The sequence below is a fragment of the Loxodonta africana genome, chromosome 1 (genome assembly GCF_030014295.1).
Source record: "Loxodonta africana isolate mLoxAfr1 chromosome 1, mLoxAfr1.hap2, whole genome shotgun sequence".
NCBI lineage: Eukaryota > Metazoa > Chordata > Mammalia > Proboscidea > Elephantidae > Loxodonta > Loxodonta africana.
In genome coordinates, this window is record NC_087342.1 from 116133776 (window position 1) to 116146367 (window position 12592).

Sequence of the window (12592 nt, forward strand, 5' to 3'; positions counted from 1 at the left end):
ACCCAATAGGACAGTTCTACTCTGTCCTATAGGGTCGCTACGAGTCGGAATCGACAGGAGGCAATGCGTTTTTAATAGTAGTGCATCATGCCCTGTGGGGAATACACTCGGCCCGTCTGGCAAGAACCAGGAGGCTGCTGAAGCTCAGGGATTGACAGTAGAAGAAAAGAGGAAGGGGGAAAAGAGATAATTCGGCAGTAGGAAGATTAGGCATTAGTTCATTAAATATCTCTGAGCAACAGAAATACAATCATGAATAATCCATGGCCCCTGCCCCCAAGAAGCACCGGGTCTGGGGTCGGTAACATTTTAATTCGGCCCAACCATTTACACTTAGGTGTGAACTGAGACAGGGCCCTTTTTTGCAGAACTGGGAGAAAAGAGTGCCTAAGCGCACAGCGCCGGCGATTCGCGGTGAGGACAACGAAAACCCGGATGGAGAAAAAGACGGAAGTTCCCTTTTTCTATAACTCAGTTTAAGGCCTGCTGCGACCCCTGGACTTCATTGCGAGAACAACGGCCATCCCCGCACCCACCCCAACAATTCCCACGTCGGGTCAACAGAGAGGGAGCTTGGCGGGGGGAGGGTGCGGAGCGAGCAGGGCGGGGTCAACGCCGCCGGCCCACTAAACACGCAGCCCCGCCGCGGGCCATCTCACCGCGAGAACGCGGAGCCCTGCGGACGGCGCACGCGCAGACCTGCCATGCTGAACCTTAAGCCCCGCCCCTAGCTCGCGGGCTCTCGGGATGTTTCTGGTTACCATGGAGTCTCGAGGGGCCGGGGAAAGCAGCTTGTGGCCCGGGCAACCCGGAAGGACAGAGCCTGGCCGAGGGGGCACGGGTAGTAGCGACTGCGATGGTGTCCAACCCCGTGCATGGCCTGCCCTTCCTCCCGGGCACGTCCTTTACGGACCCTACGGTGAGGAGTCATCTGCCAACCTCCACCTGTGCCCGCCTTCCGGCAACTTCGGGGTCTCTTCGTCTAGCGCCCCTCCAATTCTCCTGGATCCGGGCTTGTCCTCGTCCTTCAAACCCGTCCTCTGCCCCAACCCTGTTGTCATTTCCCCCCGCAATTCTGTCGTCCTCCTCCTCCCAGCATCATTCTTCTCTCTGACTCTTTTTTTCTCTGATCCATCCATTTCTTCAGTTTTGCTGCGCCACCCTGGCCGTCTACCCACCTGCCCTTGTTTTTGTCGCCTTAGACGGTACTTCCTTGCTCTTCTGTTCCTTCACTCCCCGCTGCTTCTCCTTCTAGATCACTCTTTTCACCATTTTACTCCCAAATTCTCTCCTGGCCCTTTTCCTACCTCATTATCCCATACCGTATCCTGTCCCTCCCCAGCTCCGTCCTTAACCCCTAGCCTCGGCCTTTCTCCCGGTCTCCCCCTACTCAGCTTCTCTCCACTCTCATCTCCACGTCTGTCCTGCGTACACTCCCCTGACCCTTCGTTTCCGCGCCGCCCCTTCTTCTTATGAATCCTGGACCCAATAATCTCTCCCACCCCCAGCTCCATTTCTTGCTTGTGTAGCTTTTCCACTCATTCTCTTTCTGCCAGGCCCGTTTCCAAAGACTCCGCCCATCTCATTTATGCGTCTACCCAACCTCGTCCGAATTCTCTGCTGCACTTCTGCCTTTCCTACAGTCTAGTCCCACACTCTCCCCATCTTTGTTTTATCTTCTTTCTCAGTTACTGATTCTCAGAAAGTTAGACTTCCAACACTTGCCCGTCTTCTTCCCAAACCATTCCTTCCTGCTTTACAGACGACATTTCATCCCACTTCCCCCAGCCACAATTGATTAGTTGTTCTAGCTTTGTTCTTCTCACCCTAACACTTTTTTTGGTAAAAATTCCTATTTAGATTTTGTTTTTCTCCTTCCCCTAACCTTAAATGTTTTCTGTTGGGCTCTCTACAAAATTGAAAAACAAGAAAAGCCTGTGTTTTTTTTTTTCCCCTTGTAGCCCTTGGCAAAATTCTTTAGTATTTGTTTCAATTCTAACAGCGTTGCTGAAATGTCTGTTCTGGAAGGTCAGTACGTGAGATTCAGTAGGCAGTAGGCTGATTATCATAGATGATCCAACAACAGTTTGTTTATATAGTTTAATAATTTAAACTATAAGTTCCTCTCTACAGTCATAAGGTTAAGATAAAATATTTAGTTGATTTCCTTTGGGAGAGTTGAAATTGAAAATTTGGTCAGGAAATTTGGATTCTGAATCTCTTCTTCCTCGCAGCTATTCCAGCATTAAGACACAGCATCATAGATTTTTAGTTTCAGTGGGCTTTTCAGTTTTATTGGAGCCCTGGTGGCGCAATGGTTAAGAGCTTGGCTGCTAACCAAAAGGTCGGCAGTTCGAATCCACCAGCTGCTCCTTGGAAACCCTGTGGAGTAGTTCTGCTCTGTCTATAGGGTTGCTATGAGTCGGAATTGACTTGATGCCAAGGGGTTTTTGAGTTTTATAAGGAGTCCCTGGGTGGTACAAATGGTTAACATGGCTGGTAAGCAAAAAGTTGGAGGTTTGAGTCCACCCGGATGTGCCTTGGAAGGAAGGCTTGGCAATCCACTGTAAAATCAGCCACTGAAAGCACTATGGAGCACAGTTCTACCCTGACACACATGGGGTCTCTGTGAATCAGAATCTACTAAATGCAAATGGTTTTGGTTTTATGTAATTTAGAAAATGATGCAGGCAATTTCCTGTCCCATGAAGGAGCATACTAAAGCATGTTCGGGAGTGTGGGTTATTTAAGAGGCACAATTAAGTTGATTTGGAAGATTATGGAGGTATGGACTAGAGCTGCTGGGCTTTGAGGGTATATATTGTTGTACAAATAAGATAAACTGCACTGGGCATAGTAGTGAAATATAAAATTGAGTTAGAGTAATTTGTGATTCCAGCTGTCATATAGTAGTCCTAGATTTTTTATATTTTAAGTAAACTGGCAGAATGTCAGCCAATTTGCTTTATTTGAAGTTTGAAAAACATGGTCGCAGTATCTTCAGCCGTGAAGGACTAGGTATATGTAAGTCTAAAGGCATTCAGAAGGTGAACCCATACTGAATAAGAGGGTTGGGAGGCCTGAGTTTGCATTTGCCTGGGGTGCCATAAGAGTCCCCTAGTAAAAGTCAAATAGCTGAGTGATTGAGATGTTTATATATAATGAGGAAAGTGAACTGAAGCAGCTGATACTGCTTCTGTTCTTAGAAATGGAAGAAGAGCTTGAAGTTATACAAGTTTCCCAGTGAGGAAGTCAGCTCAGCCTGTTTGATTTTATGTCATGCACCTGGGGCAGCTTCTGTCAACTGTGACTGTGTCTGTTGATCCTAAATTTGTGACCCTTAAGTCCACAGACTAACTTTAGCAAGTTTAATCCATTGTACCTTTCATGTTAGTACGTATCTTGAAAGATGGTAGACTGGGCTACAAACAAGTTAGGAGGTAAGCACATGTAAGTCTTTTTTTATCCCCCACAAAATTCATTGTAAATTGTTTATATACGTATCTATGCATGTATACACATATATATACACATATAATTTGGAAAGTAAATAATAAAAAAATTCCATCAAACTAAATACAACCTCTGATATTTCCAAGCTTTTTTCTTTTAATCTTTTATGTTTTCCAATTACCTATAAAACATGTACATTATAAAAAATTAATCTAATTTAGAAATGTATAATACAGACAGACTTCTATTCCATAAATCCAGTCTCTTCTCGTGCATATGTTTGTATAATTGTATTTGTAATACATGTATAACCTTATATGCTGCTTTTTTGAGCCTATTAAGGCCATAAACATTTTTCTCAGGTTGCTGCAAGGTCTTTAAAACTCTTTTTTTTTTTTTTTATTGTGGTAAGAGAACATATGACATTTCTACAGTCTTCACACGTATAGTTCAGTGACATTATGTTCATCATGTTGGTCATCCATCACCATTAGCTGTTAAAACCAATATTTTAATGTTTGCATAATAGTCTATTGAGTGAGCCATCATATCTTCATATGATGTTTGTCTTTTAGTTTCCAACATTTTACTATTGTAATTAACATTGTAATGGGCTGCTTTAGACGTAGTTTTTCCCTGTAATTTTGGATTATATCCTTAAAATAAATTATCGGGGTGGAATTATTGACTTCAGGACTTTAAATATCTAATACCCAGTTGCTTTCCTAAGAGTTATATGAAAGTACCTGTTACTGTAACAAGAAGGGCTTTTCATTTTAGCTAAAAATAAAATTCACAGAACCAGATCTTCTAGATTCCATGGTTCATAACCATCAGATAAGATGAAAAGCATGCGAAGACTAGTAAAAAATTAAGAGTGTTGATGAAATAATATTTTAGTCTCGTGAAAGGTGAACTAATAATTAAATTGACTATTACAGAGCAGAGCTTTTAAATTTTAAGCCTAGGCCACTGCTTCCCTCCTGGTTTCTGGCCAATTTTTTTTTTAATCTTAAAATACAAGAACCTTTTAATTTTGGTAAACTTTTTGATATGTTTTGTGATGTTTATAAGCAGAGGTTTAAGTTATTTTTTTAAGTTAGCTCTTTTATCTAGAACTTAACGATTATTAATGACACATTTCTTTTCTTCAGAAAACAGCCTTCCATAGAAGCCAGACGCTGGGCTACAGGAACGGCTATGCAGTTGCTCGACGTCCAACTGTTGGGATAGGTGGGGACCGGCTCCAGATCAACCAGCTGTCCCAGGCTGAACTGGATGAGTTGGCCAATAAGAGACCAGTGCTAACTTATGGCCAACCTAAGCAGGCCCCACCTGCTGATTTTATCCCTGCACATGTGGCTTTTGACAAAAAGGTATCATCTGGGATTTTAGGGTACACCTTATATTTGGGTTTCAAGAGCCAACTGCTTGCAGAAAAAGTAACAGTAAACCACAGATTTCCCAGAGTACTCTGAGGAAAAAATTGCTCAAATGCCTCAACCCTTACTCACAGACAGCTGGACTGGGGATTGAAAGAGGCTTTCTTTAGTCAGGAAGCCGATTAGAAAGTAAATATAAGAAATTCCATGTAGACTTCACTGGAATATTTTCCAAATATAGTTAAAGAAAAGTTGGATAAGTTCTGAATTCTTGAGTTTGTATTGGTCTCTGTGTACCTGCTCTGTGTTTTTGGTTTTTAAAAATACTGTGTTCTGTAATGATGACAAATCCTTAATCACTATGAAATGTAAAATATCATGGAAAAAAAAATGACTCCATTTATTGTCAGTTTTCTTCAGACTGTCTCCATAAGTTTTGTTTTTCAGGCAACATTTCAGGTTTGGCATAACATAACCAAGGGGTGGTATAACATTTTTGTTTGTTTGTTTCTCCCCTTAACTTTGGTAATGTAAGTTGTCCTATCTCCATCTGCTGACATTTGCACATCACCCTTGCTTTCCCTTGTCAATAAGCCTCCTCTTTTCTCTGAGGTGAGGTAGTTCTCACCGTAGACACGCAGCAGAATCAATGGGGGGACTTTTAAGAAACTCAGATGTTGCCTCAATCCTCATCAATTCTGATTTCCAGGTGATATTTATAAAACTGGATGTGAGAACTATTGACCAGTTTTTGTATTAGCTTTCTTAATTTACACCTATCCTGTTTTCTTTCTTCCTTTTCTTTTTTTATTTTAATTTGGTCTTAATTTTCATTTTATTATTTCTATGAAATGTCTAACATTTTTATCTATCCAATCAACCTTTATCGAGTGCCTGTTGTAAGCTAGTGGCGTAGTGGTTAAGAGTTTGCCTGCTAACCAAAAAGTCGGCAGTTCGAATCCACCAGCCACTCCTTGGAAAACCTATGGGGCAATTCTACTCTGTTTGATAGGGTTGCTATGAATGGGAATCAACTCGATGCCAATGGGCTTGGTTTTTTTTGGTTTGTTATAAGCTAGAGGCTGGGAGATACAAAATAATCTGGTGGAAGAAATATGCCTTTGAACTTAATAATCATTTTTTTAAATATGTATATTAGCCAGAGTCCATATCATCTCCTCTTTCCCATCTCACTTGGCTCATTTGATATGAACATGTTCACACATCCATTCTCAGAGGCTAACCCTAAACATCCACTAGACAGTGTAAATGATAATATTGGGGGTTTGTTTACCTTTTTCTTGTGTCTCTAGGTTATTCACAGCTGTGACAGGCACTGGAAATTCAGTAGAGAAGGCGGGGAGGGATGAAAATACAAGAGAGGGGTGGGATAGGCATTAACAATTTACCAAGATGTAAATCCTGGTGTGTTCATTTTTTACTGAAAAGAATAGCAAAGAACTGTATTACAAGGTAGAAAGTGATAAACTGATAGTGTGTCATAAGAAAGTGTTAATGAAATTTAGAGAAGGAGAAATTGTGCCTTAGCGAATAGGAAACAGGCTTCCTATTTTTTATTTTTCTATGTTTTTGATGTTCTTTTATACTAATTACCGTTACGTCATTTATACTCATTTAATATTATTCACAGTTCATTTCTTTGATAATGGACATGAAGAATATTATTTATATTTATATTTTCCTGTTTATTTTACTTGAATCATCACAATTTCTAGATAAATGGTCTTCAGCATGGATAATACGATAGAAAGTAGTTCAATGCATAGTTTTGAAACTAAGTTTTTCTTTTTTGCAGTAAGGGAATTACAGTTTTTCTGAATTAAATCGGAGTTCACAGTTTTTTATGAATACTTGGAGACCCACTTAACTGCCGACCTATTTGTCCATATTTTGGGCATTCTATGAAGTCTTTCTCATCCTCAGAATATGACCTTATTTCTTACTTAGGTGGTAAACCTAGACATCTCATGCAAGTGCCCTCATCTTTTCTCCTTGTTCCCATACAGTTCTCTTTATCATCTCCCACTGTGTTCTGTTTCCCAGGCTATCTCCACTTTTTGTTCCTGATGTTTTTCTTTACCTTTTTCATCTTCAGTCTCCACATTACTTCCATTTCAAACACTCCAGTGTCTACGTGTCTACCTAGGGTCACCCTGTCCTAAAAAACCTTCTCGCCACCCTGTGACGCCTGTAATCCGTAGTACTTTATTCCTCAACGGACTGTCCGATCACTTACAATATGAGTTCTTCCCACCCCCAAGCCTCAAACTACTTTTTCCAAGCCAGTGTTGTCCTTTTGCCAAATATAGATTGGTTTTTTTCCCCCAAATTATCTTTGACTTATTTGCAACAGTTGACCCTGTTGATCCTCCCTTCCTTCTCGAAACTACTTTTCATTAGCTCCTATGACTGCGCTATTTTGGCTTTCCTCCGTCTATCTGTTGCTCCTCATCTGGCCATCTCTTTCTCCTCTCACTTATTAACTCTAAACATTTTCAAGGTTCTGTTCTCATTCTTTATGCTATCTTCTTTAGAGAGCTCACCCACTTTCAAGGTTTCAACTATCTCCTCAGAGTAGACACCTGTCAGATATTTATTTCCAAGTCTGACCATTCTGAAACTCCAGATCTGTATCCTACTGCCCATGGGTTATCTTCACTTGGATGAGCTGTTGACATCTCAAGTTCTGTTTGTCTCTCAACTGAGCTTTTCACCTTTTCGCATAGATCTGCCCTTCCTCTGTGGTTTTACCTGGTAATCCAGTTTTGAAACCTGAGCCATTCTTTGGCTTTTTCTCCGTTCACTCACCGCTTTCAGTGAGTTGCCGAGTCAAGTGTCTCTCACTTCGATTTCCTTTAACACTGTCTTAGTTCAAACAGGTAATATGGTTCACTTGAACTGTTATATTTGTCTCATACTTGCTCTTTATACTCATAACGGGGCTACTGTCCGGTTTATTCCCCCAAGGCACAGCTCTGATTATGTCATTTCTCTGAGGAAATGTCTTCAGAGGCTCTCACTAACTTTTGGATACCATTCCGACTCTTTAGCATGCCATTCTCATATACACTTTATCTGTTCTTTGCCCATGTTTCTAGACTTAGCTTCCAACACTTTTTTTCATGATCCTCATACTCCGGCTGGAAGGGATTTCCAAATTTGCCCTGCTATTTCCTGCCTCTGTGTATCTGCTTAACATCCTTTCTCTTCTTGGAATGTTTCCCCCCCCACTTTTGAATATTCATATTCTTACTATTCTTTAAAGCCCAGCTCAGACATCACCTTTTTTAATGAACCTCCATAATCACTTCAGCTGGTCCATCTATTGAACACTCAACACTCTACCTAGTCTTTTGTCACCCACCACTTTTTGTTATAGTAATTTATGTACATATTTTATATTTTCTAGTAGACCGCAAGCTCCTTAAAGTGTAGGATCATGCCGGTACACCTTTGAATCTTTCAGAGAGCCTTGCATAGTGCTTTGGGTAGAGTAGGTGCTCAGTAACCATTTGTGAATAAATATCTTACTTGGAGGTCGGACTAGAAACAAATGCTTTAATGTTCTGGCATTTCTGTATTTAATTCATGGTCTCAAATAGGGCTTTGAATCAGTTCATTCTGGTTTGACTACTGCTGAGAATTTGTGTTTTTAACAAGCTCCTAGGAAGTTATATATAAGAATCACATGTTAAAACGCTAATTTTCAGCAGGGGTTCAAACCAGACCTGACCTGTTCTAAACCCTGATTTCAAAATTCAAATGAGCTCTTAACATTGCCTGGTAATTTTATACATTTCTCTAGTATACTTCCTTTTCCTCCAGGACAGCTCATAACTTATCTGCCTCAAATCTCTACTCTCTGGCTTTTATCTTCCCGAGTTTGTCAGATCTTGTCACTAGTAACTTCTTTGTTAACCAATCCAATGGATGCTTACTCTGTCTCTCAACAGAATTTGATATAGTTGACACTTGCTTGGCTTACATGACATCACACTTTTCATTTTCCTCCTATCTACCTTTCTGACCACTCTTTCTCCATTTTCTTTGCAGGTTTCTTTTCCTCCTTTAAGACTTTAGAATTCAGAGTTTCTCTGGGTTCGTTCCTGGGTCTCCTTCTCTTCTTTCTGTACTTTAGCCCTAACCTTACCTCTGAGCCCCATTTCAAAAATACACCTATATCACCTGGATTTAGCGTATTGAAAATCATGAGTCATGATCCCCTTCCTAAGATCTACTTCTTCCCTAGTCTTAACATGGTGAATGTTACCACCATCTACTCAGCTGCTGTAGCCCCCAACTTAAAAGTCATTTCTAATTCTTCTCTCCCTCACAGCCAATCCATTGACAAACTCTGCCATTTCTGCCTCTAAAATATATCACTAATACGTCCACTATTTCCACCTCCACCATTACTATTAATTCATTTTCCACAGAGCAGCCTGGCTTATACAGTGAAACCTGTGAGAGCCGGAACTCAGATGGGACTGCCTTGTTTTTGAGGGTCTCGCAAGTTTTCCGCCTTTGACAGTGTGATGTCTTACTACTTTTCCATTGCTCTGTATTAGTGGAAAATATTTTAGTTTTCCTTCTCTGACAGGTTTTGGCCTTTCCCAGGTTCTGGCTTTTGCAAGTTTTATTGTATTTTAAAAATAAATTTCAGATTATGTCACATCCTGACCTAAAACATTTCCATGGCTTCCCCATCATATATAGACTTAAGATCCAACTCTGCCCGGCCCTCACAGCCCTCCTGGAGCCAGCCCTAGCAGCTGTTTCTTCACTTTCATCTTGGGCTGCTTTTATCACCTACTGTGTGCCTCAGTCACACTGGATTTATTTTACTTATTTCCTTAAAATTGCAGCTCCCCCCTGACTTCAGGGCCTTCGTGCATGCTATTCCCCCTACCTGGCATTGCACTTCCTCTGTCCTTCAGTTGCTGACTCCATCTCATCCTCCAGCGTGGCTTATGTGACATCTCCTAGAGGCTGTCCTACTAAGGAAGTAACCTCCCTATTTTTCTCCATCACTTCCTTTTCTTTGTTTTTTTCATAGAATTATATTAAACTTTTATTGCTGATTTGTTTAATGCTTATCTGTCCTACCAGATTATATACTTCATGAGGACAGGGACAGGGAGAGGGACTTGTCTGCTTTATTCTGTAACCAGTGCTCAATAAATATTAGTTGAAAAATGAGGTGAGAAATTATTTAACAAATAAAATTTATTGTCTGTGTCACTGCTGAAAACCAATGAGCTGAACATGTGAGACACACATAATAGAGTGAAATAAAAATAAAAGTATGTGGCTAAGCTTTTTATAATTGTGTGTGATAGGAAAATTTATTCAGCATGTCCCCCTTAATTTTTAAGTCAATGCAAGTATTTCCATGTTTATTGTGGCATTCTGAGAACTCCCTGGGAGTAAGGAAACTTGGGTTCTAATTCTGGTTCTTCTAACTAGCTTTGTGTGAACTTTGAGAGTCATAATCTCTAGTTTCCTCATCCATAAAATCAGAAGGCTAGAATACATGATAACTAAAATCCCATCCAACTCTAAAATTCCATGAAGAATGCATTTCGCAACACAGTATCTAAATATTATGCCCTTTTCCTTCCTTTCTATGTAATACATCAAGGTCTTATTCTACCTAGGAAAGTGAATGTTATTCTAATTGTTGAAGAACTTCCCTACATTAACTTTTTCCCCCGTCATTTCTTTATGGGAGGAGCACAGAACTCTGGATTGTATTCTTGACAACCTAAAAGAACAAAACAATCAGATAAGCAAGTACTTTTCTGTAAGATTATTCTTTATTATTCACATACTGGCTTGGCTCTCTGTAACATGAATTACACGTTGAAAATACATAGTTTTGGCCATATGTATTGATCGTGTGCTAGAGGAAACAAGTTCTTTATTGGACAAGCTTATCCACACTAAATGATTAGAGAAGAATACAGACAAAAAACTTCTAGGGGGTGTTTTAAATTCCAAAGAACTTGAGAATTTAGTGCCCGGGTTAATTGAATAGTCAGTTTCCTAGATAAGTACCAAAATACTAAGTAATCAGTTACTTCTTTTCCCTGCAAAATCCAAAAGTACTAAAATGAATATAAAGCCAAAACTGAGCTGTATATTATTTAATCTTTCTTTGTTTCAAAAGATACTTTTTGACTTTACAAAATGTGTGGTCACAATTCAGCACTATAGATGCACAAAGATAGGTTATTAGGATGAATCTGTACTATCTGGGGCACAGTAATTAAGAGCTCGGCTGCTATCCAAAAGGTTGGCAGTTCAAATCTACCATCCGCTCTTCGGAAACGCTATGGGGCAGTTCTACTCTGTTCTATAGGGTCACTATGAGTTGGAGTCAAATCGATGGCAACGGGTTTGGTTTTTTATTTTATCGTATGGCACAGTCTAGAATGTTTTAAAATAACTCATTGTCATTTGAATTTTTTAAAAATATAGAATGCAAAAATCTGCTCACAGTCACATGCATATACTCACACACTCACACTCTTCTTGCCTCCCATTCCAAGGCCGAATTCCTGTTGCCATAGGCATTTTCATCCCCTCCTCTCATCTTATAAGACAGACTGTAAGAACAGTGGTGTGCCCCAGGGCTCTGTAGTCTTTGATCTTATTCTTTGCTTATACTTACTCCTTTGGTGATCTCATCTAGACTGATGGCTTGAAAGGTTCTCTATGATAATGAATTCTCCCCCTAAATTCCAGACTGGTATATGCAACTGCCTGTTTGACATCTCCTCTTGACCGTCCAGTATCTCAAACTCCTAATTCTGCCCACTCTGTTAACTCACAAATCTGCTCCACTGCAGTCTTCTTCATATCAATTTGATGGCAAGTCCATCTACGCAGTTGTTGGGCCAAAAATTTTGGAGTCATCCTTGACTATTCCCTTTCTGTCATCTAACCCTCAGGAGATAATTTGTCTCTGTCTTCAAAATTTAATCAGAATCCAATACTACTGCCCTCACTACTACTACTCTGGGTTAAGACACCATTTTTTGGTCTGGGTTATTTTAGTAGCCTTCTAGTTGGTCTCCTTTTTTGTATCTTTGCCCCCACCCCAGTAGTCTGTTCTCAACACAGCAGCCAGAGTAATCCTTCGAAAAGCACAAGACTGATCATGTCATTTTCTATACTCCATCTCCTAGCATTGTATTTGACTGCTGAGGGCATCATCAAATCCTCACCTCTTGTTTCCTCTTTATAGCAACTTCGTATACAAGTGTACCACAAAGCCATTTCTCTAGTATTGACTTCTTTCCAAAAGACCAGTCCTGAATCTCAAATTGTGCCCTGCTATTTCAACTTGGGTCGCTATAGGGTCGCTATGAGTCGGAATCGACTTGATGGCACTGGGTTTTTTTTTTTTTTTTTTTTTTGGTTATTTCAACTTGTGCTGACACTTACATTCAGTAAGTCTAAAATCAGGCTTGACTCAAGCTTATCATCTGCCCTACCAAAATTGTCTTTTCCTCATGTCTCCATTTCTATGAGTGTCACCACTATATTCCCAGCACTATGTTCTCAATACCTCCTCTGGCTTCTGTTGTCCTACTTCTTCACTATCAATCCAATCAGCCTTCCTTTGTTTTTCCATGGCTGGAAATTTGTTCGTACAGACCTGGATTATTGCAGGGGCTTTCAATCTGATCATCCCGACTAGCACCTCCCTCCTCCACTATAGCCTGCCTACT

General features: G+C 40.3%; 1 protein-coding gene across 3 annotated transcripts in view; it reads left to right on the top strand.

The window, feature by feature from the left end:
• The first annotated feature begins 713 nt into the window (after positions 1–713).
• Positions 714–12592, top strand: part of EFHC1 (EF-hand domain containing 1) — a 59076-nt gene continuing 47197 nt past the window's right edge. For all 3 annotated transcript variants that reach the window (XM_010587137.3, XM_003404436.4, XM_064287339.1), the window contains exons 1-2: positions 714–919; positions 4608–4829. In XM_010587137.3, the coding sequence (XP_010585439.1) occupies positions 857–919; positions 4608–4829 (285 nt within the window). In that variant the 5' untranslated portion in view covers positions 714–856. The remainder of the gene's footprint in view (positions 920–4607; positions 4830–12592) is intronic.